The sequence below is a fragment of the Hydra viridissima genome, unplaced genomic scaffold (assembly GCF_058129835.1).
Source record: "Hydra viridissima isolate aposymbiotic clone 2 unplaced genomic scaffold, HvirCarnegie_v1 scaffold_13, whole genome shotgun sequence".
In the NCBI taxonomy this organism is placed as follows: Eukaryota; Metazoa; Cnidaria; class Hydrozoa; order Anthoathecata; family Hydridae; genus Hydra; species Hydra viridissima.
This window is the reverse complement of record NW_028324312.1, coordinates 7,625,213-7,653,131: the sequence shown is the minus strand read 5'-3', so window position 1 is coordinate 7,653,131 and position 27,919 is coordinate 7,625,213. Positions and strand designations below refer to the sequence as shown.

General features: G+C 27.8%; 2 protein-coding genes across 3 annotated transcripts; one reads left to right on the top strand and one right to left on the bottom strand.

The window, feature by feature from the left end:
- Nucleotides 1-65: 65 nt before the first annotated feature.
- Nucleotides 66-20,623, top strand: LOC145194707 (E3 ubiquitin-protein ligase RNF123-like). Of its 2 annotated transcripts, none has more exons than XM_090070192.1 (36): nucleotides 66-204; nucleotides 609-673; nucleotides 1,091-1,206; nucleotides 4,750-4,804; nucleotides 5,316-5,401; nucleotides 7,191-7,277; nucleotides 7,523-7,590; nucleotides 7,852-7,977; nucleotides 8,261-8,360; nucleotides 9,115-9,216; nucleotides 9,457-9,591; nucleotides 9,679-9,771; nucleotides 9,860-9,933; nucleotides 10,512-10,605; nucleotides 10,902-11,028; nucleotides 11,490-11,557; nucleotides 11,681-11,758; nucleotides 11,917-12,040; nucleotides 12,165-12,225; nucleotides 12,403-12,443; nucleotides 13,664-13,842; nucleotides 15,170-15,253; nucleotides 15,469-15,576; nucleotides 15,665-15,842; nucleotides 15,982-16,232; nucleotides 16,488-16,554; nucleotides 17,019-17,045; nucleotides 17,149-17,288; nucleotides 17,502-17,600; nucleotides 17,879-17,968; nucleotides 18,354-18,429; nucleotides 19,067-19,151; nucleotides 19,342-19,472; nucleotides 20,016-20,107; nucleotides 20,188-20,276; nucleotides 20,454-20,623. In XM_090070192.1, the coding sequence occupies exons 1-36, from the start codon at nucleotides 140-142 to the stop codon at nucleotides 20,542-20,544; spliced, it is 3,552 nt and encodes a 1,183-aa protein (XP_089926318.1). In that variant the 5' UTR covers nucleotides 66-139; the 3' UTR covers nucleotides 20,545-20,623. The 2 variants fall into 2 exon arrangements, with proteins under 2 accessions (XP_089926318.1, XP_089926319.1); XM_090070193.1 differs by having other exon boundaries at nucleotides 112-204; nucleotides 9,860-10,168; nucleotides 10,506-10,605.
- A 360-nt stretch (nucleotides 20,624-20,983) lies between these two features.
- On the bottom strand, nucleotides 20,984-26,620 carry LOC145195010 (succinate--CoA ligase [GDP-forming] subunit beta, mitochondrial-like). The gene is made up of 11 exons (XM_090070194.1): nucleotides 26,470-26,620; nucleotides 24,661-24,808; nucleotides 24,259-24,367; nucleotides 23,911-24,001; nucleotides 23,645-23,797; nucleotides 23,364-23,453; nucleotides 23,074-23,170; nucleotides 22,352-22,513; nucleotides 21,870-22,012; nucleotides 21,645-21,765; nucleotides 20,984-21,283 (listed from the first exon to the last, which is right to left on the bottom strand). Exons 1-11 carry the CDS (start codon nucleotides 26,539-26,541, stop codon nucleotides 21,174-21,176), a joined length of 1,296 nt encoding a protein of 431 aa, XP_089926320.1. The 5' UTR covers nucleotides 26,542-26,620; the 3' UTR covers nucleotides 20,984-21,173.
- Nucleotides 26,621-27,919: the final 1,299 nt, after the last annotated feature.

The window sequence follows — 27,919 nt, the reverse complement described above, 5'->3', positions numbered from 1 at the left end:
TATTGTATTTATATTGTATTTCAATCATGTTGTTAATCTATTTATATTGTAACATAAAAAAAAGATTTTAACACAAAAATTGTGATAAAGATGATAATTAACTTTATTTTCAGCAAAAGATTTAATATTATAAAACAGAATGGCAAAAGATCAATTTCTTCGAAGTATATTTCCAACTGCAGAAGTTGGCTTTGCATCATCAAGGTGAGTTGATGAAAAAAAAGTTAAACGTTTGAGTAAAATAGGAGATTAATCACTGCCTTGTCCCATAAAACAAAAACCTTATTCTATAATATATGATAAAATGTAATAGTAAGGTTAAAGATGGTACTTATAATATTAAAGAAACAATTTAGGTCTTTTCAGGTTTTAATCATAAAAATTTAAAATTTGTTTTTAAATTAATTTTTATTTTGATTACAGAACTGAGCTTGACTTAAGTAAACGTGTCTCATAAAACAAAGACCTAATTCTATAATATATGATAAAATATAATAGTAAGGTTTAAGATGGTCTTTATAATGTTAAAAAAAGAATTTAGGTCTTTTTAGGTTTTAATCATAAAAATTTAAAATTTGTTTTTAAATCAATTTTTATTTTGATTACAGAACTGAGCTTGACTTCAGCAATCTTCAAGAACACATTAGCTATATTGTTGCAACATCTCAAGATGGTATTTATAATTTTATTCTTTTTTCTTTAACAAGCAAAATTTGTTTATTCATTTCTTACTTGTATAACTGAATTATGAATAATCAGGAATTGAGTTACATAAGTTTTGTTTAACCAAAGTTACTATCATGGTGCATTGAATTTTTTAAACAAATATGTAATCCTCCTCTGTGTATTTGTTATAAATAAAGATGTTTGATTTCCCTTTGAACTATTTACCATTTGTACATCTGTATGGATGTTAAGCTAAGGAAGTTTTTTAACAAAAATAAAAATTGCAAAATAAAAACTGTAAAATAAAGATTTGGGGAGGAATAACTGTTGGTGTTAACAAGTTTTTCTTTTAATTCAGTTAAATTATGTTATCTTTGGTTCAAAAAAAGCATAAATTATTGTCTACATTATTTTTACATCCCAGGAATTAAACCAAAAGAAGAGTCTGATACAAGAGATGGTCGTATTGGTAGTGCATATGTTTCTGTAGATATGTCAAGTCAATGTGGCACAATGAATATTGTTCTTGATAGAACTGAGGTAATTTGATATTTATACAAATGTGACACTTTTTATAGTGGTGTGCTGATTGCTTCAGTAGTTTGCCATATACTGATTATTGGAATTATCAATCAGCAAGTTCTCAATTTACAGGTGAAGAATGAAAATAGAATTATGGTTTATTGAGAGATTTATGGCAGCTTGTTTAGTCTAGTAAAAAGTCTTGATAAAAAGTAATTTTTAAAATGCTGCAATGTAATATGAATCTAAACAATTTGAACGACTTAAACGCAAATATATTTTTTTCTCTTTTGAATCTGAACTTTGGATTTTTTTCTCTTTTGAATCTGAACTTTTAACTTTGCAATCAGATAATTTCACTTAAACTTGATTCCACTTTATCTTGGAATCATTAGTATAAAACCTTTTTTTAATGCATTTTGTTCATAATATTTCGTTTTTTTTTTGTTTTTTTTTCACCATTTTAAGGAAATCTTTAAAGAAAAAGAAGGCTATAGCATGGTACTATATGCCATAATGACTGATTTGCCAGTTGCAAAAAACTTTATACGGGGATCCCTTAATGTAAAGAATAACTACATATCTTATATTTTATGAAAAAATAAAAAATAAAGTTTGTGCTAAAGTTGTTAAACAATTTATGTTTTGCTGCTAGAAAAAATGTAAATAAATTGTTTGTTTTTACTCATAAATTGATAAAGTGTACTGAATTAGTTGTCAAATTAACTGAACTAAAATATATTGAATACATTTTAAATGTCTGGTTACTATAGAAAAACAGTGAAATATAAGAAAGAAGTCTAATTGCAGAAAGAATTATTTGAAAGAAGATTACAACCTTAAGTAAATATAATCTATAACCTTATTTTAAGAATTTACAATTTTTATTAAATTATTGAAGTGTTGTTGATTGATTTTTATCAGGAAAAAACTCTAAATACAGATTCTAAGTATACAAGTATACAGTTTAATTATGTTCCAACTATTGATTTCACATCTTAAACTGTATTAAGTGTACAAATAATTTTCTTCTCTCAATGAACAAACCATTTCTGAAATAAATTGCATAAATTTTATAAAATTATTTAAAAATGAAATACTGTCCTTATACTCTTTTTGTTAAGATGAGCTTTATAATATCTTTATTTAATCTTTTTTTTTTATTTTTATTTTATTCTTTTTTTTTTTTTTTATCTCTACAAAAAAAAAAAGAAGTAGAATCAGTGACAGTTTTGAGATTTTTTGAAATCTCTAATTTTTTAAAAAAATATTACAAATTGTTTCATGATTGCGTTCAAGTCATTGTAAGATTGAAGTGAAATTAAATAATTAAGAAAGTTTTCAGTCAGATTTCACAAATGTAAAAAGCATCTACAAAAAAGAAATCATTTTATATTGGTCAGCTAAAGCTCAAATTAACTACAGTATTGTGAAAAAGTTAAGAACCACTAGATAAAAAAAAATATTTTTTTCAAATAAATTTAATTAATTTTTATTTTAAAGATAATGAAATAGTCTTTTTTTTTCAAACTTATTAAATAGAACATGAGAAAAAAGAAAAAAAAATTTTTTTTTTTGAAAATTAGTTAATAGAACCTATAAAAATAAGCATTAAATGTTATGTGTTAATTTTTTTAAATATTTTTTGTGTGAAAAAGTTAAGAACCACAAAGAATTTTTGGTGCTAAATGCGGCGGAAAAAACTTTTTTTTAATTTATTTTTTACCTTTTTTGTTTAAATATTCTATTAATGATCTGAGTCATTACCAAAAAACCAATAAAAGTATTTAATTTCAAACAAAAAAAATTCTTTTCTTTTGAGAAAAATGAGTAGAAAAGCTATTACCTATGAAGATCATGTAAAAGTGGTGCATTTTCACCAGGAAGGTAAATCCGCTCGTGAAATTGGAAAAAGAATAAAGCGATCACATAGTTCGGTGTTAACAATCATCAAAAGATTCAAAGAGACGAAATCTTATGTTGATCGCCATTGTTCTGGAAGACCGCGTTTGACGACACCCAATGATGATCGCCTTTTAATCAGGTTGGCAAAGAAAAATTGAACCATGCTGTCGCATGAATTTAGAAGGGAATGGAAGCTTTCAAATGGACGTCAAGCATCGGCATCACTTGTGCCTTGGAAACTATTAGCTAACAAAATGTTATGGAAAAAAGCTATTCTAAAACCGCGACTTACCAAAAAACATATAAAAAAGCGAAAAGAATTTTGCCGAGGCGTCAAAGAATGGTCTAAACAAAAATGGAGGACATAAATGTTCATTGATGAGATGAATATCGAGGTTGATAACTGAAAAAACCGAATTATGATTCACAGGCAGCCTTCAGAAAAATATAATTTCGATTGTATAGTTCAAAGAACAAAACAAGGTTGCGGGTTGGTTGGAAAATGGTGCTGCATGACATATTATGGTCTCGGTATGTTTAAATTTTTTGATGGTCGATTTATTATGTCGATATTTTAAATAACAACTTGTTACCATCAATTGATGCACTTGAGCAAAGCGTTCCGTTCATTTTTCAGCAAAACAATGCATCATGCCACAGGGCTAAAACTGTCTCTGAATGGTTTGAAAGCAAAAATATAGAGCGTCTAACTTGGCCACCAAATAGCCTAGATCTAAATTGCATTGAAAATCTTTGGAGTTGGCTTGATAAAGAGATCAAGCCAACTCCTCAAGGCTCCTTGGTGCCAAAAAAGCACCAAGGAGCCTTGAGGAGCAATCTTTTACCAGCAATATATGGAAATGTTCCTAAACATATTTTAGAGAATTTAATAGACTCAATGCCTAATCGTATAAATGAGTGCTTAAAAATTTATGCTAGAATTAAGTGGTATTAGGTAAAAAACTACCGTTTTTTGTTCTGTGGTTCTTAACTTTTTCACAATTTTTTTTAAAATAAAAATTACCTATAAAACTTTAAATACATTTTTTTTATTTGTTTAAAAGTTTTTATCATTATTATTATTTTTTGTTTTGTTTGTCTATTTTCTAAAATTTATTATTATTATATTTTTACCAGAAAAATATATTCGGTTAAATAAAAGTTTAAAAATAAAAACAAATTATGATTTGTTTTTTCGGTGGTTCCTAAATTTTTCACAATACTGTATTTGCTTCGTATATTTTATGTATTTCAATAGCAATTCTGCTTGGAGCATATTTAAACTTAATATAAAGTTGTTTCAAACAGAATTGGAGACTAAAATGTACATCTGTAAAAAACTCTCTTCTGCTTCTTATTGAAAATAATCTCATCCATTTGTTTATTTACAAATTACTGATAAGTTTATTCATAATTTATGTATAAATAAAGACGCAATATAAAGTGTGCCAACGTGATATAAATGCATTAGCTTTAACAAGGAAATTCAACAAAAAATCTGTAAAATAAAGTTTTGGGGAGTGGAGAGAGTTGGTCAAGGAGTTTCTCTATGCAATCTTGTTTTAAATTGTTGATATTCTTGTGTGATGAATATTTTATGTTAACAAATTCAAATTTCAATAAAATATCCAACACTTTTTTTTCTCTTCTGTTAAGTTGGAGAGTCAAAGTAATTTTAGCAGTGTACGTGCAAATGTTTGTGTTTACAAAGGTATGTGCAAATTTATTTTTAGTATTAAATATTATATGTTGAAATAAGTTTTAACTTTTAAGAACATGCTTTTAACATTAACATTTTTGCCAACCAGAAGTTTACTTCTATCACAAATAAAATGCTATTTTTGCCTGACCAGAAGGTAAAAACAAATTAAATTTACTTTTTAATTTACAGCAACAAACCAAATAAGTGAGGTATTTGTTAAAGTGACATTCAATGAAAGCAATTTTAACAAAACATGTATTATAAATTTCTTTATTATTATTTTATACATATATTTTGTTACATGCACTTTTTTGTTAACATCATTTTTATTTTTATATAAATATACTCTATTTTATCTAATTTGTTAAATCTAGAATTGTATAAAATAAATTATGACAAGCAATAAATACAACCAAAGGACATGTTATTGTTAAGTAAAAGAGGACAATGTATCTAAAAGAATTGTTTTGGTGTAATAACCTCATTGTTTCATTTTAATGAGTTTTATTATCTTGATTAGGAAAATGGATGTATGAAGTGCTACTTGGATCAAAAGGCATTATGCAACTTGGTTGGGCCACAATTCGGTGCCGATTTACTAATCAAGTAAAAAAACTTTTGTTGGGACTTAGCTTATTTCTGAACTACCTAAAGTTCACACACAGTTTCACATACACACACAGGGTTGGATAAAATCATTTTTTTTTTTTTTATGATTTGAAATCAAATCAAAGTTACAATTTTTCTGTATTAAAAAATAATTTGAAATCAAAAAAAAAAAAAAAAAATCATAAAAGTTTTGCTTCAGTTCATTGAATAATGAACTGTTTTCATATATTGCATCAATGAACATCACACCATTTTGATTTGCAAACATCAAACAGTATGATGATTCAAAGCGATGATTTTTGAATAAGTATTAGTTAAAACTGAGCCTTTGTTTAGTCTTATCAAAGTCAACTTTTCAAATATCATGTCTGTTTTGTCTGGGTGTCTTAGTAAAAAGTGCTGCTTCTCTAACTTTCAGTTAAATTTAAAGTAAAAAACTTTTGAAATTACCAGAGTACTACACAGTAACATGCTGCCTTCTGTTTAGGTTTTTTGTATTTTATGCCTCATGCACATTTTAAGTACACAAGATTATAGCTTAATTATATTCCAAGTATTGATTTCACATCTTAAATTGTATTAAGTGTGCAAACCTAGGATAAGCTTAGTCAATAGCATACCACAGTAACCATTTCTTTTCACCTTGTAACTGATCCAGTAATATAAAGGGAATGCAATCCTGTTCATATCATTTTCCAGTAATATGTTTCCTGTAATATAAAGTACATATAGAAATTAAAATTGTACACCTACAAATTCATGCATATCCAACTCACTGTATTGTATAATAATATTTAACAAATAGATGTAGTTATTTAATGTGTAAATAAAAATGAACTTTTTAATATATAAATAAAGTTGCATTTAAAATCTTTTTTACAAAAAAGGACTAATTGTGAAAAAAAAAAATGCCGCCTCAAACTACACCTAAATCTTGTATCTCCTCATTGTAATTAAAAATTCTATGGTAATTCTGTGGACCTACCTTATACCATAATCAGACTTTACCCAGTCTTTTTAAGCTTGGACTATCTAAGGTTTTTTTACTGTGAATGGAATACAGTTTTTTGGACAACTAGAAAGACCAGAACACTTTGCTATATGATCGTGTCTAATGGCTTAAGCAATAATCTTTTGTGTTAGAGTTATTTTGTTCCTAGATCTTTTAAACTGAAAGTGGAGAGTAATTTCTTCATTTGTAGAAAACATTGTTTCTGGTAGATCTCCTTCAGTTTCTCTTCCTTAAAAAGATACACCCTTGTTTTAAGCCTAGTTGACTTTGACATTTTGTTTCTGAAAATGGTTTAACAATATTTTGATTTAAAATAAATAATACAAAAATATTGTCTTCAAAAGTATATAGCTTTTATAATTTTTGCTAAAAATCATTTTGACCTAAATAATTCAGTCTCAGTTATACATAGTAATAAATCTTAATGCCAGTTATGCTGACTAAACACATCCATATTTCATTCTACCTGCTACCTAAAATTTAGTTTTGCTAAAATATAATATCTAGAAAAAAATAACTTCTAGGTTAATTTTTAAAGTCTTTACCAGCCCCTGAAAAATGATAGGTTTTTTCACATAAATTGGACTGGTGGAGACCTTATATATGTATGTAATATATATATGTAATATATATATATATAATATATATATATAATATATATATAAATATATGTATATGATAGAAATATATGTATATGATAGAAATATATGTATATGATAGAAATATATATATATATATATATATATATATATATACATATATATATATTTACAGGAAGGTGTTGGAGATACATCTGATTCATATGCCTATGATGGACATCGTGTCCGCAAATGGAATATGTCAACTGGAAAATATGGAGAAGTAATTAATTATTGAAATATTTTATGTTTGAGCAAATACTAACAATTTATGATTTAAAAAAGTATATATGTGAATGTTCATTTTTGTAGCAAGTGTTGTTTTTTTGTGATTTTGTATTTAATTTCTTTAATACATAAGTTAATTTTTATTGTTCATTTTATTTGAATTATTATTTGTGAGTTAAATTTCATTAAAAGTTTCTTTAATAGTTGACATAATATGGATATGTTATTGTATTTAATTAGGAATGGATGGCAGGTGATGTTATTGGCTGTCTGATAGACATGGATACAGGGAATATTTCATATAGCAGGTAATTTATTTTTTTTATATTTTAAGGAAAGAGCGTTTTTTTTGAAAAAATATATTTTGTATTTTTTTAAAAAGTTTTTTATTTATTTTAAGGAAGGGTGCTTTTATTTATCAGTTTTCTTTTTTTTTCATAAAGTTTGTTATTGTCTATTTTATATATTAACACAAAAACACATTAAAATATTTTACATAATCTTATTGTTGTTTTATTTAAAATTCAAAACTTTTTATGTATTAAACTTTGTTTAGTTTTGTTTCTTAGGAATGGTTGTTTGATGGGTAATGCATTTGAAGATATCAAGCGCGGGGAAGGTTACGCTTATTTTCCTGCTGTTAGTTTGTCCTACGGAGAAGTTATACAAATGAATTTTGGTGCAACACCTTTTAGGTAAGGAATTGTTTTTTTGAACTTTTTTTCTCTCAAATAATATCTATATATATATATCTAATATAAATAATACCTAATATCTAATATAAATATCTAATACCTAATATATAATAATAAATAAATAAGGATTTGTTTGCTTTAAATTAATATTTTGCAGTTTAAAATTAAAATTTTTTTTGAATTTTAATTATTTTTGTATTGGTTTTATCTAATGTACTTATAAATATTATGTATCTATTTTAATATGAAAACTTGATTATCTTTTTATGTGATTTGCTAAAAGGTATCCATTTGAAGATTACTCTCCACTTCAAGACAAACCTCAGCATGATTTACATAAAGCTCAAGAGTTAATTGCATCTCTTAACAGATTGCTCCCAGCAGTAAGAAAATTTCAACTTCTTATGCATCCATCTTAGTAATAAATTATGGTTATTAAAGACTTCATTAAAGTCACATTCAACAGTTTGTATATTGGACACTACAAATATTTACCATACCAAAGCAGTATTAAAAATTATCAAAATAAAAAAGATCGTAAAATTAAAATCAAATTTGATCATATCAATTATTTTTCATATTCAAAAATGGTATTTAATCATAATTGTACACTTTTGGCTGGGTTTGCTCTTTCAAAATTTAAAATATGGATTCCTTGTAAAATTTTTAAGCTTTGCATATTTATTTATTTTTTTTTTAAATCAAATCACTCCATTTTTTAAACCTTTAAATAATGGCATAATTTGATATAGCTGGGTCACATTTTGCACAAAACATGTCAACAAATTCAATGTTTTTTTTCATATAACATGGGATAGATATGCTTTGAAATTATAAATTAATTAAGATTGATATATAAGTATCACAACTTGGTAAAATCTATTGAATACCGCATTTGAGCAGCTTCTGTCCACGTCATCTATATTATTTAGAGTGGCTCAAGACTCTGTTTTTTGCAAATTAACCGTAATTCACAGTTTTAGTTTTCCATTTTTATTATTGTTATTCAGTTTTATTAGCGTAACAGTTTACAACACTAACAGATTCTTTCATTTGCATGTTCATTAGTTGTAGTATTGTGAAACTAAAGTTAACAAAATCCTCTAATGATTTTTCTTTATTGGTATTTTTTTTTAGCCCACAAGAATTCCACAAATTCCTCTTCCTTTTATATCAAAGCAAGAGTCATATACAGTCTTAACAGTATCCCACATATTTGAGCAACTTGGACCTATGATGGTAGAGCTAATTTAATTACACAATTGTCATTATTTATGTATATTATTTTGTTGCATTTGGTTTTTTAATGGTTCAGATGATAATAACTTTATTTTTTCATTATTATGGAATTTAAAAGGAAATATGTTTGTTTTTTTTTTTGTCTAGTGTTTGGTTACCATTGTATCAAAGTTAAACTAAATTTTTCTTTTTAAATTTTATTGTGAAGTTTCAGACCTTTACAGTTTTTTATAACTTTAGTTGGAACCTTCATCTCCTTATATTGTTGAAGCTCTAATACTTCCCATGCTATTAGACTCATGCAATATTGAAACTCCATTTGAACAACAAAAAGGAGTTAAGCAAATTTTGGAACTACTGTGGATTTGTCTAGAGGTGATACTCTATTATCATTTTCATAGTAATTTTGGTTTTATGGAGAGAAATTTATTCTGAATTGTTAACAAAGTGTTTTTATGTTAGGATTTTGAGATTCAACCCTGCATGGAGAATTTGATTTGGGCATTGATAAAAGGTTATTGGTACGGACCTGTTCAACCTGATTATATTAAACAAGTTAGTTTGCATTTATATTATACCTTTTTTTTTTTTTTTTTTTCATCTCTCTCAATTGTTTTATTATTTTCTTTAAAATATTTTTCAGTTAAAACATTTATTGGTGGTTTTGAGTTTACTACAACATGATCTTTCGCGTCGATTATGGCTGAGTGGTGCCTTATATCCTTTTACACATTTGATTTATTTTGATCTGTTAATTTTTTAGAGACCTACTGTATATATTGGTGTATAAGTCATGTTTTTAAGCCACTTAAAATGTGTCGAAAAAGTGATCTTGGCTTATACACAAACATGACTTATATACCAAAATAAAAACATTTTTACTTAAACTCTTTTAAATTGAATTTACAGACAAAAGTTACAGTTATTTTACTGAATAACAAGGTCAACACAGGTACAAACAATATGTTGTTATGTACAATATGTAGTACGTTGTTATGTACAAACAGTATATTAATAGGCTTTTTTTTTTTTTTAATCATAAAAAGTGCTTTAGTTTATTGGGATTTTCTCTTTCTTCTTTTCAAAATTCTTTGAGCTTAACAAATAATTTCTCAGATTTTTTTTTTTAATGGCGTGAAAACATACTAAAGTTCACATTTGTAAAAGTATTTGATAAGTTCTATGTAGTTTAAGCCATTAAAAAAAAAAAAAACTCTTCTATCATTTTTTCCTTCATAATTCTCTTTCAAAATATTACTTTTCAAAGTTTAAAATTATAACTTTGACAGGCACACATTTTTCAAGTTCCCGTTTATTTTACATATAAGACCTCCAGATGACAAAGGCATTAAAAAAGCCTTTCCTGTTGTATGGTGGGAAGGTTGTCAGGTATTTATGATTGCTCTTAAGCATTAAAATCAATGAGCTTGTTGTTGTTTTCTTTTAAATTTTTTAAACAGTTTTAGTTAAGAATTTTTGATGATTGTTTATGATTTATAACAAGATGGAAAAAAATCTTTTTTTTTTTTTTTTAAACTTATGTAGCTGATGCTTACTTAATGAAAACAATAGGCATAATTAATTCTTACAAAAGCATTTCAAGTAATAATAATGTTTGCAAAAAGCATTTCAAGTTGTTGCAATTTTTTTTTCTAAATTTTCTTTCATGCTTTTTTACAATGAAGGAGGTTTCAACAAATGTCGAATCTGATTTAACAACTTTGCAAGACGCAAATATTTCTTGTTTAACAAATAATGAAAAAAAAGAAAGTTATATAAATGCTTGTACGCTTATCAAAAGAAGAGTGACAGGTTTGTTGAAACTATAAACATGTTAAGTCTCTGTTTTTGCTCTTTTTTTCTATACTCTCAGTGGTTAGCGAGTTTAAGTGTATGATTATCCCTGCTGTAAACGTTTTGAATTTTTTGTTTTCTGCAAAATCTTTATTGGTTCCAGCATAAAATCTGTTGTATGTCTATGGTGAGCTGTATTCTAAAATTGTTTAACTGTAAACTGTCTTGTCTTCTAAGATATAGTGTATAAATTTGTTATAAATTATTGTAATTGTCATAATATATAAATTATTAACAGCTGTCAACTAACTTTGTAAATTAAAGTTATGTTAGAAAGCATCAAGTATGGATTGATGTTTGAGAACAGCAAGCTGCTAATAATTTTATGAAGTAGAGTAAAAAATTTTATAACACAAGGTTCCTGCATCAAAAAAAGAACTTTAGCTAAGAAGTTTGTTGATAAGTTTCTCTTCTTTTAGTTTTGGAAAATATTCAAATTGAAATGTGCAAAATACTAATGCAGATGGATGACTCAACTTCAAGATGGGTATTTTGCTTTATATGTTATTTACTTTAATTTTGAAAAGCAAATAAACTTTATATAAAATATCTTTTACTAATCTAATAGTATATGCAATTTGTATTATAATAGTATGTATTGTTAATTTAGGATACTCGTCCAACTCGAATTATATTTTCAGAGAAATTGAGAAAAATATTAAAAGACCTTCATCTTGCTTCAGGCTCAGTAAATGAAATAATTTTCAACAAATTAGTTCCCAGAGTCTTTTTCATTTTTATTATATTTAGTTTTATTATTTAGTTTTTTCTATTTAGATCAGAAAGAAAGTCATTTTACTAAATTAAAAAAATTTTTTTATTTAATTACTAAAATCGACATAATAGCTTCAGCCAGTCCAAGCGTGTTCTGGTCCTGTAATGACTTGCTTCCTTCACCGGCTCATTAAAGCATTCAAATTTCACTGGGAAGTATGGGTTAAAGAAACGCCAGAGGCTATTAAAGTAGATGGTAAGTTGGTAGTAAGAAAATCTTTGTATGAGGTTAAAATTCAAGGCTGTTAAAAAAAAATTGTTTTATTAAGGTTATTTATGTTTTAAATCGATATCAATAAACAAAGAAATTTTATATGTAGATTTCTACATACCAAACAATGTTTTCTATGAGGATTCAATTAGTTACTTTGATCTAGCCAGGTTTACTTTTAATTTTTATCTTTTAGTTTGTAAATTTTTTACTTTGTTTGACCATTTTTATTATTAGTGTAATATTTTATTTGTCTATTATTTTATTTCTGTAATACTTTATTTGTCATAGACAGTTCTATATGGATTTTTTTAATGGAAATTTGACTCATGGCATTTTGTTTTTAGAGTTGGTGGTATAATCTCACATTTAAAGAAAACTCATCGAGGTATTTTATATACTTTCAGCAACAAGATGACCAATCCAGTTTTATTTTACAGTGTACATTCTGAAGATAGTTAGATTGTATATCTTAAAAGCTTTGATAACCTTACACATCATGTATAAGATTATCAAAGATGTTTAAGCCAAGGTGATTATACCACTATTTACAATGTACCACTATTTACAATGTACCACTATTTACAATGTACCACTATTTACAATGTGCCACTATTTACAATGTACCACTATTTACAATATACCACTATTTACAATGTGCCACTATTTACAATATACCACTATTTACAATATACCACTATTTACAATGTACCACTATTTACAATATACCACTATTTACAATGTGCCACTATTTACAATATACCACTATTTACAATATACCACTATTTACAATGTACCACTATTTACAATGTGCCACTATTTACAATGTGCCACTATTTACAATATACCACTATTTACAATGTGCCACTATTTACAATATACCACTATTTACAATATACCACTATTTACAATGTACCACTATTTACAATATACCACTATTTACAATGTACCACTATTTACAATATACCACTATTTACAATATACCACTATTTACAATGTGCCACTATTTACAATATACCACTATTTACAATGTGCCACTATTTACAATATACCACTATTTACAATGTGCCACTATTTACAATATACCACTATTTACAATATACCACTATTTACAATGTACCACTATTTACAATATACCACTATTTACAATGTACCACTATTTACAATGTACCACTATTTAACTGAAATTAGTAAAAAATTGTAAAAAGCTACCTTTTTACATTATAACTTTTTAGGTATATAAAAATTAAGTTCTTACTCATTAATAATAAGAGATGCCAAGTGGGGGCTTATTTGTAAAGTAATTCACAGTATCAAAGTTGAAAAACTTACTTCTTTTTATTCTTTTGTAGACATTTTTTATTACTTTAACATTAACCTTGATATGTTATTGATTTCTGATTTTTACCACGAAAAAAATATATAGTAGATAAATTTTAACATTCTTCAAAATCAAGGTTTGTTTAAAATAATAATTTTTAAAAATTTGGTAAAAAAAAAGTTGTTATTCATTCCAATGTATTCTAGAACTTCAAGCTGCCTCCTAAATATGAGTTTTGAAATTTTATACAATCTTCCAAAAAATAATTAATGCATCTTCGGTTTCAGATGACCTAAAACAAGCACGCACATCAACTTCGTCAACACGCCTTGGTGTAAATATGGGTAGTAGCTCATCCTCATCTGATGTGGATATGACTAGCACTACATTTGACAAAACATTGATTGATATACTTGATAGCATTTGTTTGATGTATAATACAGCTGTTCATAGACAACTCAGTAAGGTAAAAAAAGTATAACATATTTAAAAAACTCACCTTAACTTAATATTTGCATATTTATTCATTAGAATCTTATGATAGGGGAGACCGGGGCTAGTTAACTTCAGGAATAAGTTGACACACTGCATTTACCTTTGGAAATTTCCTCTAGAAATTTCCAAAATTCACATGGGACCTTCCCACTTAACTAATTCATCTTTCAGTGTAGTATCAGGGCTATAAGCGCATGCACATAGAAGTTATAGCAATTTTTGTGTTTTTTTAACAATTTTGTAATTTTTTTAACTATATTGCTTTTTCAATTTTAAAAATTAATAGCATTAGCTACAAGTAAACTCAACTAGATGTAGGTGTTGTATGGTTCACTCTAATCAGTCACATTTTGTGTTTCTCAATATTTCGCATTTTTGGGGATTTACAAACCATTTTATGAGCAAAAAGCTTTTGGGGTTAGTTAACACAATAATTGCAGGGCTAGTTGGCACCATGTGCCAACTTACAACTTTTCACATTAGCCGTAAGTTCATTTAAGTTATATAACGCTACAGATCTACAGGCATGTGAAATTATAAAAAAAAAGTTGACAGGCTTGTAAATTCTAAAAATGTTACAAAAATGCTGTTGATGCTATTTTTATAGAAGGAAAGTCTATTCGATTGACTTAAGGGCAATAAAAGTTAATGTCAAAAAATATTGTTGAATAAAAGTCATCAAGAGTTTTCATAAAAAAGATGCGCTTGAAATATATGGTGTGCCAACTTACCCTAAGGGTATAGGCAATTACCCCAGCCAGGGGTAAGTTGGCACATTTTTTTCTTTTTTTGAGGACCTTTTTGGGCCACCAAATATAAGGTAAGTATGGGTATTAACGCCCACCTTTGTCGAATGCGCGTTAAAGAAATGCTGATTTTTTTTTGCTGCCAGTGATAAAACCAGATAACTCTAATATTTTAATGTCGAAAAAAAGTTTTACAATTTATTTTTTCCCTAACTTTGGATTAGTGGGCCTTATTACCCGCCGTGCCTTAATACCCATACTTACCTTATATATTTTTTAATGTTTGACACTTGAACATGCTTGCCAAATTCATATTCTTTTGAACTGCAATTTGATATTCTCAAAAAAGTTCACCCAGAAATGCACAGAGCTCAAAAACCAAAACTGTAGCCAACTAACCCTGGTCTCCCCTAAATAGTTTTTACTAGCTAAGTTTCTCTCTTCCAAATTCTTCTTTTTATCTTATATTGGTTGGGCACTTTAATTTCTATTTTTCTTGTATTTCTCTTTTTAAAAAGCAAAATAAATATATTTGCATGCTGTTTGGTTTAGGTTCATGGTGTAACAGAAACTATGAGAGAGCATTCAAAAGCACTTAATGACACATACAGGAAAATAGATAAATGTCCTTCAGATGTAAGTTATCTGAAGACCATTAGTTTTAATATACAGTAAATTGATTGGATTTAATGATTTTAGCTAATTTTTAAAATTGAAAATCCTTACATTGGCTGCTAATAACATAAGCAAATTTAAAGTCAAAATATCCAAGTTTTAACTCTGAGTAATTTTCTTAAATGCATGTGATAATCTTTCTGGTGTTTGCATCGATCTACAAATACTACTTTTAGAGACCTGATGTCTTACATGAGTTGGAACGAGCTAAAAAAGTGTTTACAAATGAGGCGACCGAAGTTGCTAGACATATGGGTTGGGTGAAATCCGTAATATTTTCCGAGGTAATAAAATTATCGCTATTTCATCCTTTAAAACATTTTGGAACTGGAAATTCCCTTTTATTTTTTTCCTGAGTTTAAATCAATTTAGGAGAAACAAGAAGATCTTCATTGGCTTTTGAGATGCGTTCTTCATACAATTGAAATGGCTCAGAACTCTGGTAAATTATATGTTTTTATGCCAGAGTTTTATATGGAAAATGGAATCTATCTGTTTCAAGCTCTTTGGAATTACTTTTTGCCGCTAACTGGAAAAGGAGACTCCCAAGGTAATATATATATATATATTTTTTTTTTATCTATAAACAGAGGTAAAGATGACTTATCTAAACTTTTTTTTTAACATTCAATTTGTATTTATTGCATATTTCAACTGTAAAGTCAACCATTAATCAAATAATACTTTAGAATTTTCACAGACGTTATCACAAATGGCAAGCTTTTTAGCTACATCATTGTGTGATGATCGCCTTGTTAACCCAGATGTTTGTGACACAATAATTCAAGGTGTTGCAACATTTGTTTGTTACCCACAGACTTTATTTGCAATGGAAAACATTCCATATGCTAGTAAAGAAAAGTTAATGAGGTGTCTTATGTCTGCATATGATAAACGAACATGGGTTCATACCACATGGATATTAGTCAGATTCTGGCGGGTGAGTTTATGATTTTTTTTGTTAAATCAGATTTTACCATCTCAATTGATTTAAATTAGTTGATTAAAGTGTATAGAAAAGTATAGAAAAAAATCGGCTGTTGATTTAAAGTTTTTCCGTATATAAATTTTTTTTTTAAAAGAAGTTCTTTGTTGTTATAAAATGCAGAACAAGTGTTATGATCACATTTTTTGTGTTATGTGTTATGATCACGTTTTTTGTACCTTTTTCTTAAAGTAACATTTGTTTATACAGGGTGATGGATTTGGTTTTCGCCATTCCACATCTCCTGATCTTATTCCATTTGGTATTTCTGACCAAGGTACATTATTTTGTATTTTAAAATAAAATAATCAGTTGTTTTTTTAAAAGTTAATTATACTGCAATCATGCACACATGGGTATAAATCAAGGGGGAAGAGGTAAAAAGGTCTAGACCCCTGGACACCTCACCTTTTGAGTATTGTGGATTATTTCATATTGTGAACTTTTAGTATTCAAATAACTTTTTATTTACTCTTATGATGCAAACTTTTTTAAATGAATCAAAATAAGAATTTGAAGAATGCTCTTGAAACCACTAATAATGGGAGGGGTCAGAATTACTTATACTTACTTACTGACATCCTGACTATATACTGTTGATTTATGTCCATGAATGTAATAAATTCATTTTTGAAGCTTCTCCAGCTTTTTAAAATGAATTGATGTTAGGTAAGAGCATAAAAACATTGATTGTGTACATCGACCTTTTGTTATCTTCTTTTTTTTTTTTCTTTCTTATAGCAGGTACAATCAGGGCTTTCACCCAAAGTAAGATACATTTCTAAACTTTATAACAATTTCCTTTCTGTGTCAGATATTTTGAAATTTAAATTTATTATTTAATGGGTAAATTTCATTTTTACTTGTTCAGAACCATGTCCATCAAAAGTCTATCAACAGTTGATGCGAGTTCTGTGTCTTGAAGACGAGAGTCTTTCAAATGATTTCCTAAATGGTATTCTCAATCAACTCAATTGGGCATTTTCTGAGTTTGTTGGAATCCTTCAAGAAGTGTGTACTTTTTCTGATATTCTAGTAAAGTAGTATAGTAGGAACCCATTATTTTTATATTTTTTCCTGATTATTTTGTGTTACAAAGATGCTATTTAGAAATTTAGCTGTGGCACGTACTTTAAACTTCAGCGTTGCAAAAGTTAGTTTGAGAAAATAAAACAAAGCAAATCTCAAGTTTCCATTCCTTAAGACTTAAGTTTATACTAATAGATACAACAAGCAACTGCAAGACTAGATAGTCAATTACCTGAAACTCGCCAGTTACGAACATGCGGGATCTGTTTTGATCTAACTGTGGGTTTACTGAGGGTTAGTTGTTGTTTTTTTTAATGTATTTTCTCATGTAAAAAATGTAAAGCTTTTTTTTGTTATAATGGAGATAGAAAATTACTGCTTCATACATCTATTTTTTATCATTATTTTTTTTTACATTTCGCTAACAACATGTTTAATTTTTTACCACTATAATCAAAATAATAATTATAATCCATTTCAACTAGTTTTTTTCTAAATGATCAATAGCTCTTCATGTTTTCATAAATCACATGTTACTGTTATTCAACTTAAGGTGTCTTATTTTTACCCAGGTGTTAGAAATGGTGTCAACTGCAGTACCAGAAGTGTTTACTGATTGGCGAAGGGCATCAGCAGAACTTACTTTGACTCGATTGTTTCAGGTTTCATTTGATGCTCTTGTAAAAGAAGTGCATTTTAACAAGATAAAATGCACTTTTTTTTTTCAGTAATGGTTTTTTTTGGAGGGCTGAATTTTGACATTGCAATGTCAGCAATTATTTGTTTGATATTTTATTTCACATAACATTTTTTGGAGTTTTCTCGCACCTCTAAAGTAAAAATTGAATTGAATTTTTTCGGTAAATTTCGGAATTGAATTTTTTGGGTAAAAAATATTACAAAGTCTGATGATTCATGAGTTAGTAAATATTTTTAGAACGCTAATTTCAAATCCCAAGCCAGTAAAAAATTTGTTTTATTTTTTAATATTGCTTTTAGTCCATTTTTTTGTTGTGTTTAAAATTTTTTAAATTGCTCAATATTTAGGCTGTTCTTCAAATTTTAAATCGTGTCACGGCCAGTTACAAGCTTTTCGCTACTCTGTCTCGACTTCATGCAACAGGTAAATATTGACAGCTTTATATGTGTGTGTGTCTGTGTGAAATTAAATCATTTTGTTGGTTTGTGTGGTCGAATCTTCGGATTGCATTTACATACCGTTTCTTGATTGTTTAAACCGTTAATTAGCCTCACTACACACAGTTTTATAAACCTATTCAATATGTCAATGTTTCCCCAGGCAAAAACATTGACATCAAACCTTGTGTAGTTGTTCCATGTAAGAGATCATACAAAGAAGCAACGATTTGCTATTGAAAACTACTTTTAATTTTTCCGATATCGCATTTAAAAAAAACTGATGACAAGGTATGCAGCATTACAACAAAAAAAACAGCGAAATACCCGCAATAATTCAGCAAAATGGCACTCGCAATAAAAAAAACCAGAAACTCTACTCCTATCATATACACATTTTAAATAAGTTACAGGTTTTATGTGTTCTGTGAGTTATTATGCAAAAAAGTGTCAAAGTTACCTCCCAGTTTAGTTTACATTTTACTTAGTAAAATCTTATTTTTCTTTCGTTTAATAAAATCACTACATTGTAAGTTAAGGTATAATTTTCGTTTTTTTGGTTTTCAATTGTACTTCTCAAATGAATTATATATATATAAATATATTTTTTGTTTAACAAAAAGATATCGAGCGTCAAGACAGGTACGCTGTCCTAGCGGCTGTCGCAGGAATCTTGGTCACGTTGTTGCAGAGATCAAGCGAAGATAGGTGATTTTTTGTTGTTGTTTTTCTAATATTTTTAATGTTTTCAAATCTCAAAGAAGAGTATAGTCTTTGAGATTAGAAAACGTTAAAAATATTTAGATTGGAGTTTTTGAGCATACTAGTTAGAATTCTCTATTCCTTTATCATTTTACAAGCATGCAGGTACTTTTACAGATATATTTTTGGATTATAGAAAAAAACTAGCCGTTCAGAAGCTTCTTGAAGAGCCCAGTTGTCAAATAGAATCTATAGCATTCTTGGCTGGCAATCCCATGCAAATTGGTTTAACTAACACAACTACTCCGATGTTTTCTTTCAAAAAATGTAAGTTCCAATTCGGCAATTAAAGGCACATCAGATTAATCACACGAAAAAACATTAAAATATTTTTGTTTTTCTAATGTATATTCACAATTGTAGAAATAGGTTCGTAAATTCCTGCTCGTCTACAAATGCTATAACTGTTTTGCATAAATTTAAGACATAAATTATGCGCTCTTATAATAATAACAATTCTTTTTCTGTTTTCGTCAAAATAAAAGTTAATACTACAACAAAAAGAGATTCATTGCGAAATCGTTTTGAAAAAAACAATCGAAAGAAAAACAATGCAAAATTAATCGAAAACGAAAAGAAAAAATCAAATTATACATGATAGGGTTTATAAACTATACACGATAGTAGGCGATGTCAGGTTACGGAATCGTTAATTTTTCATCATTTTCAAACGAGAAAACTTACACCTCTCATCAATCCTCAAACGTCAACGTTTAAGTGCTCCGTTCTGCGGAAAAAAATCCTCCATAAGTGGAATTTTTCTAGTATTATGTTTTATTCAGAACTTTTTAGAAGAGCATTGATTTTTAGTTAAAGAAGTTACAGAGGAAGAATGTAAAGAAATCGAGAACCTTCTTCAATATCTTTCAGAAGAACACACTGCGGTTAAAATGATGAAACAGGTATTCTATGTTAATTTTTGTTTTTTATATTTATAGAGCACATTTTTCGTCTGTTTATTCAAATTATTTTTTTTTTTTAGGAATCGGTAGATGCTGATGGTCTCTGTACGATCTGCTACGCACTTTCACAATCAGTGAAGTTTGTTCCTTGTGGTCACTCCTCGTGCAAGTAAGCTTTGCAAAATATATTTTTCAGTGTTACAATAGTTTACATCTCTTGTAACTGTCTAAGTAAGATCATTTATTATAATTTTGAATTGTACCCACAAAAAAAATCTAGTGCAATAATTCGCCTTCATTCAGTCAAAATTTAGATTTAATTTTTTTTTTTTTCCTTTCATTTTAGACCATGTATTACGCGTCATTTGATGAACAGCACAGACTGCTTTTTTTGCAAAGAAGTTGTCGTTAAGATAAAAGACTTTAAGGAGACGTGATTCTTTTCAAGCTTCATTTTAGTTTTTAACTTTAACTTATAATGCCGAATACGAATCTATGAAGATATACGTTTCTTAATCAGTGACTTTTCTTTCTAATGCGCTGCTGATTTTGCTACTCTATTATTTTTCATTTGAGAACAAAAAATAAGCGCTTGTTCTTCAAATCTGTAGAGTTTTCGTTTAGCACCCGTTTGAAGGCTTTGAGACTGGTTGTAAGGAGAAACTTTAGAGTTCTTACCAATGATCTAGGCACCAACTTCTTCTTAGAAATCCTTTAAACACAGAGGCTAATGGCTGTTTCTTTTGAGGACCTAATGTAGCCCTTGGTGATTATGCTTCTGATTACGTTTACTAGCACACATGTAACTACCCTTTAGCCATCCATTACAAGAAATAGGATTAGATAATAGGAAAAATATTCATAAAAGAAATGCCATTTATAAGGTATTCACTGTGTTTTTATTTGAATAGTGTAGTTCTAGTTTACATGAGAAATTCATATTAGTTCAAGATGAAAATTTTTTTTTTTTAAAAAAAAAACTATAAAAAGTATTTTGCCCATTTTCTGTAACGTAATAATTTTAAAATATTAAGAGATTTGTTTTTTTTTTGTGAAGTAAATCTTATCACCGCAAACTAGCAACAGATTTTTTCGCTGCTTCGTCTAAATTTTCGGCTGTTTGTATTGGCATTTGGCTCTCTTTCAAAATGCGTTTAGCTTCATGAACGTTTGTACCTAAAATAAAAATTTACAACTTGAGTCTAATATGAAGATAAACGACGATTGATGTTAAAAAAAGAGATTCGTTCAGCATTTGGGATTATAGATTTAACTGTAAAAAAAAATTAATAGCTCTTGATTGTTATAACATGTATTTAAATACAGAGAACAGTGAAGATACACATGCTTCAGCATAACCTTGACATTGTTACGAGGTTTAACAACAAGCAATGATTTTTTGCCGCATATTTGAAATATTTTGATATGCTATAGGATATTTTACGCCTAAGTACTTTCTGGGGAAAAAATTGAACCTATTGACATCAGAACAGCTTAACGTAATTGCAAGAACAAGATAAGTATATGTTTATCGTACCTTCAAGTCGAACAACTATGGGCACATTTAGATTCATACTCTGATAAGCTTTTGTGATTCCACGAGCAATTATTGCGCAATCAACAATCCCGCCAAAAATGTTCACCAAAATACAGCGGACCTTAAAGAAATATAATTAATCAAAGACAACTTTTTTTTAACTTAAAAGGATTAGAAAATTTAATAATTTCCAATTGTCTTCAATATTTGCTTTAAAAAAATTACATTAGGATCTGAAGTCAGCAACTTAAATCCATGATATACTCCATTTTCAGTCACACCTCCACCTAGATCAAGAAAGTTTGCTGGCCATCCGCCGTTCAACTTTATAATATCCATTGTAGCCATAGCTAATCCAGCACCATTAACTGATTATAAAATTCAAAAATCAATGCCACACAGAAAACAAAGAAACACTGTAAGGCATTTTATAATATTTAAAATTATGTGCACTTTTAAAAATGATAAAATTCCTTATAAATACATACACATACAGTTAAATAATTATCAAACAAAAAAATATTTTATCGTTAAATTATCTATTTTCAAGGTCTTGGATCCATTTTATTAATAAAGGAATATAGACAGAAAAAAATTAACTATTTTAAAAGACAGTATATAAATTAATAAATGATTTAATTTCTAACAGCAGTTCTTTACAGAAATCTGCGAAAAGAATTACTACTAACACTACAACTATCAATTACCCATGCATGCAATGTTTCCATCTAAAGGTACATAATTGAGATTATATTTTTCAGCTTCCAATTCACGAGGATCTGCTTCAGAGTTATCATCCATATCAAATACAGCTTTTTGACGGAACTTAGCATTATCATCGAAATTGATCTTTGCATCAAAACATACAACTAAAATATCAAATATAAATGATAACTTTTAAACACTAAAATAAAAATTAATAATTATTTATAATGATTATCACTATGCCAATACTGATAATTATGGAAACTTACAAATACTTACAATACTAATGTTGACAATACACTAACCACCAATCAAATTAATAAACTATTATTCAATGATGAGCTTTCATTTCTTGCATTTTTACATAATTAAGCTCAATTCAAAAATTAGAGAATAATACTGGGTATACACTACCCAGTTCTATTCTCTCATTTTTACATACTGCTGTCTACATTTTAGGTGTTTTTTTAAAAACTCATTTTAATAAGGAAGATTTTTCTGAAAATTTTCAAGCTTTAAGAAAAATTTCAGAAAAATGTTTCTTGTTAAAATGAATCTTTAAAAAAAAACATGAAAAATACAGACAAAAGTATATAAAAGGCCTAAAAACAAGTGTAAACTATTCTAAATTTTTCAAATAACTTTTACTAAGCTGGTAATTTAATAGACCTCTTTTAGCAACAACTTATTTTTAAAAAAAGATTTAACAAATTAAAAAAATAACCTTCGCCTTTGTCTGTTTCACCAAACGGATTAATCTCAACTTGAATAGCATCCACTCCTTTGAAAAGATTATATAAGCGACGGATTTGAAGAGATGCCTAACATAAAAGTTCACAGCATGAAATTTTATAAAGCAAGAAGAAATTCTTAGATTGATGCTGTATGATAACAATATCTTATCTGCAAACAGTCATATTTAACAAGAATAAATTTACCATAGAAACAGAATAACTTGTAGGAAATTTTCTTTACAAAAAATAACTTATAACCAAGTAAAAACTTCTTACCTACCTGGGTATGTTTCTTTCCTTGGAATTTCAGAAAAGTAGAAATTCGATCTGCTTGTTCCAAAGTAACACCTTTATCAATATCAATTTTCTCCTTGAAAAACAAAAACCTGAATTTAAACGAAGTTGACAATAAACACTTAGCTTAAAATTGATTTACAGAAATGAATAGATGACATACAGCAAACTAAAACCAATGAAAAAAACTTACTTAAACAAGAAACAGATGCATTTTATAGAACAATAATCAAACAGCAACTAAAATTGCAACTGAAAAAGACATACTTTAAGTATTTTGGAAGGATCTTTTTCAGCAACTTCCTCAATATCTACACCACCTTCTGGACTTGCAACAATAACTGGCCCATTTGCCTCACGATCCATAAGAATGGCAAGGTATGTCTCTCTTGTAATGGTTAATGATTCACAAACCATCAGCTAAAAAATGAAATCAATTTGAGAAACCTTTAGGCAACTTTAAAAAATTGCATGAATTTTTTTTAAAGCGGTTAAAAACTTGCAAAAAATAAAATAGAACAAAAAAAGTTTACTTTTTGAACAAGAACACCATTAGGAGGTGTTTGTTTTGTGGTTAAGCGAAAACCTATCATTTTAGAGGCAATATCTTCCACTGCATTTATGCTAAAAGTTAAAAATTGAAATCACACTATTACCTTTCTACAAGCATAAATATTATAAAAATTTCAACAAGTCTTAGAAATGAAAGAAAACATTTATGTATTAAATTAACGTTCAGAAGAGTATAACAATAGCTATAGCCAGCAGATAATAAAATATTTATGTCTATTTACACTTAAAAGCATAAATATTTTGTCAGCTTTTTATTTTATGCATAGAAAAATAAATCACCAATATCCAAACAAAAATGTTTCACTTACTCTTTTGTAAGCTTAACACCACCTTTGTAACCATTCTCAAAAACACCTTTCCCACGTCCCCCAGCTAATATCTGTGCTTTTATCACCAGCTCATCAGCTGTATCTGCCACTGAACAAAGTATAGTTAATGCAAGTATAATTAATAAGTTAATGAGCAAGCAGAGGAAGGAAGTTTTAAAACAACCATTAAAAGTTTGCTGAAACTAGTCCACTGAGTTACAAAAAAATACATGGGGGATCACATAAAACAATAGAAATGATAAAAAAGATGATGATGATGATGATGATGATGATGATGATGATGATGATGATGATGATGATGATGATGATGATAATAATAATAATAATAATAATAATAATAATAATAATAATAATAATAATAATAATAAAGACAATACTCACTCAGTGATCTCCCAATTTTAGCAGCTTCTTTAGGATTATTTGCTACATCAAACTTTTGAATATTTATACCATAATCTGCCATTAACTTTTTGCTTGCATATTCTTGTAAATTCAGTTGGCGAGTTTGAACCCATTTTAAAACACTAAACTGCAAAGAGGACTTATCTGTATAATTAAGTTCTCACTCTTTAAGCATAGTACTTACAAAATACAATTTACTACAAAAATCTGGTTTGATTACATAAAGAAAAAAGTATCGTATTAGAGAATTATTAATTACATTTGCAATTATTAATTACATTTTTGTATGATATATTTATCTGTATGTATTTGTAAAATATAAAATGATCATTTAAAAAAAATATTTTCCATGCGTTTTAACAAGATTACCCCCTGAAAAGTTTTCTCTAATAGAGAAAGAAAAGTTTTAAGTGAATTCATAATTTTGGTTTTGTAATGCCAATATAACAAATATTTATTTATCAAATAATTTTTTATATTTAACCTTTCTATTGTGGCAAACATCATGTTCATATTTTTATAGTCCTACTTATCTGGCTGCAACATCCATTAAAAAGCTCTAGCAACTGGTTCTATGCATCATAGTGCATCACTAGATGAAACTACAAATGTTCCTAATAGGTTGTCACCTCTTAAAAATGAGATATCATAGCACAAAACTGAAGTTGTAAAATTCACAATTTTGTGAATTTTACAACTTCAGTTTTGTGCTATAATATCTCATTGCAGTTCAGACCAAGATTGTTAACATATGTGTTTTAGTAGCATAGTAAGGTCATAGCATACCAATAAAATACTAGAAAATTCTGGTCTTCTTTATTTTTTTCCTAGCAAATATATTTATAAGATTTGCTTAATGATTTATTTATCAAAAGAACTTAATTCAAAAAGTTATGTAAGCCACTGCTACAGTTAAACTATTTTAGGCAGCACAAATGATTTCGGAAACATATCCTTGCTATTTCTGTTGCTATTTTTGTTGCTATTTTTGTTTATCTTTTATCAGACAGAATTTGTACAGAACATTTCATTTAAAATCTCCTGATTTTTCCATGAATTTTAAGATACTCATAAACTTTTGCAATATGGACTACTACTTATAAGTGAGGCTTTGTAAAAATTTCCACAAATTATATAGATTTATTAGAATTACTGAGCATTTCCAGCTCTTTAAAATTTTTCAAAGAATTTTTAGCAAATAAAAGTGAAATAATTTTTCTTGTTTATACACACAGCAAGAAATAATTGTACAAGTATACAAATTTGTTTCATATGGTCAGACTATTTTTAAATTCAAAATATACAGAAAAAACATCTTTAAGAATTTAGCAAAAATTTTGAAACCTTACAAAAAGACACTTAGAAATAATGCTAAAAACAGTTTTTATTCTGTGATCAAGAAGCAAACAGTGCATAGAATACACAAAGTGATAAAAGAACATTGTGCTGCCTGCAAAAACAAAAACAATATACAGCTTCTATCTTATCTAAGCGATAAGCAATGACATTAATTGATAGGTATTTTTTAGTTCTCTTGCTATTTGAGGTATAGTACATGCACTTACATAATACTTATTTCGAGATGAGTTCTCTAAAAAATCGATTGAAATAACAGTTTGTTTGTAGGTGAAGGTTCATTGAAACAAGGTATTGTAAAATGACATTGTAAAATGTTAATAAACCTTTTTCTTATGCTATATGTTTTGTATCATACATTCAAATTAAATAATTTTATTTTATTTTTCCTAATTTCTAAACTTTGACATTTTAAAATGAAACTTCTCTTACATTTAATTTAGAAAATGAGCGTAAAGTCGAGTTCGATAGCAGCGGTGACAGAGCCACGCGCGAGACGGCCATGTTCAAAATACTTGGCTACCGAAGAAAACTAAGACTTGATCTATAACCAGATCAAAAATCGGTTATCTAAATTTTTCATTAAGATACAAAAGATTAACAACGTAGAGCATGACGGAGATCGTATCAAAATTTGTAAACTTGTAAATCTCATTCTTAAACTTAATTAATACCATTATCTTTCAGCTACAGTGAAGCGATCGGTCAATTGAAACACAACAAAAAGAGTTTACGGTTGAAACTTAAAAATAGACAAGTTGGTTGTAAATTGAAAGTTTGAAGGTAGTTTTTATCAAAAGTTGGTCCTAGAATGGTCTATCCATAAATTAGTCCACCAATTTATAGATTGAAAGTCAAGAGTAAGCTTGAAAATTCGACACCTTTTTATTAGTAATTTACATTTAAAATTCGTAAAAATTCGTTAAATTTCCTTTAATGGATGGGTGCATGGATTGATGTGATTTTCAATTAACTTTTCAGAAAAAAAATATTTGAATTTATTATTTCTTAAAAAATTTACTTTTTTTCTATTGTCTAGTTAACTTGAATGAAATTCTGTTTCCCGGGGCTCTCAACAATTAGATCCAAATGCCAGTGCCGGATTGTACCGTGTAGGACTCCCTTGGCCCCTTCAATATATAATCCGACACAATTTATGAGTGTCAAAATCTTTCAGAATATCTTGGAATTTTAGTTCTTGCAAGATATATGTGGGTATAATTGCAAGTGATCAGCTTGTTTTTCTTTTGTGTGTGTGTGTATTTTTTTAAACTTCTTTCGATATTTTCGTTTTTTTCAACGGATAAAAAGGGAATAAACTGTAGGAGTCCGAAGAATTTTTTATTGCAAATAGTTTTAGATAATAAAAAAAATTATAACTTTGTAAAAGTTAACAAAAGTATCAAACTGCAGTGGGCCCCTAAGCAACTACCCATTCTAACTAAAGGGTTTTTCTGCCACTGCATCAACACCAATCTCGAGAAGAACTTGGTGCCATATTTTTGCCAGTACGAAGCATTCAAAAGATTCCATATATTTTATTTATTCCGTTAAGATCTGATCGAGTTTCCGACGTTAAGTTTAATTCCAAAACAGAGTCTATTGCTATTTTAATTTCATTATTTTTTTCAGCAAATGGTTTAACACTTTCAATTCTTGCAGACCAGCGAGTATTTGACATAGTGTGCAAAGAGCATCCAGTATTACTTTTTGATATTTCCCATCTTTATGGGCTATTAATAAATATATTGTATAATTTTTGTTTAGTGCCGAAAAATCTTACAACTTGAATACAAGATTCTACTGCATGAAACCACATAAACTTAACATATGACATATACAATGAGAAAATATTGCTAATGGATTAATTTGCAAAACTTGA

What these genes read in the sequence shown, in the direction of transcription:
- LOC145194707 (XM_090070192.1), top strand. Translation starts at nt 140, where the DNA reads ATGGCAAAAGATCAATTTCTTCGAAGTATATTTCCAACTGCAGAAGTT. An exon ending in TACTGTGGATTTGTCTAGAG is followed by an intron (nt 9,592 to 9,678) that starts GTGATACTCTAT and finishes TTTTTATGTTAG; the next exon opens with GATTTTGAGATTCAACCCTG. An exon ending in AATCCGTAATATTTTCCGAG is followed by an intron (nt 15,577 to 15,664) that starts GTAATAAAATTA and finishes AAATCAATTTAG; the next exon opens with GAGAAACAAGAAGATCTTCA.
- LOC145195010 (XM_090070194.1), bottom strand. Translation starts at nt 26,541, where the DNA reads ATGGCCGTCTCGCGCGTGGCTCTGTCACCGCTGCTATCGAACTCGACT. An exon ending in GCTCATTTTCTAAATTAAAT is followed by an intron (nt 24,809 to 26,469) that starts GTAAGAGAAGTT and finishes TCCTCTTTGCAG; the next exon opens with TTTAGTGTTTTAAAATGGGT. An exon ending in TGGAAACATTGCATGCATGG is followed by an intron (nt 22,013 to 22,351) that starts GTAATTGATAGT and finishes TTTTATAATCAG; the next exon opens with TTAATGGTGCTGGATTAGCT.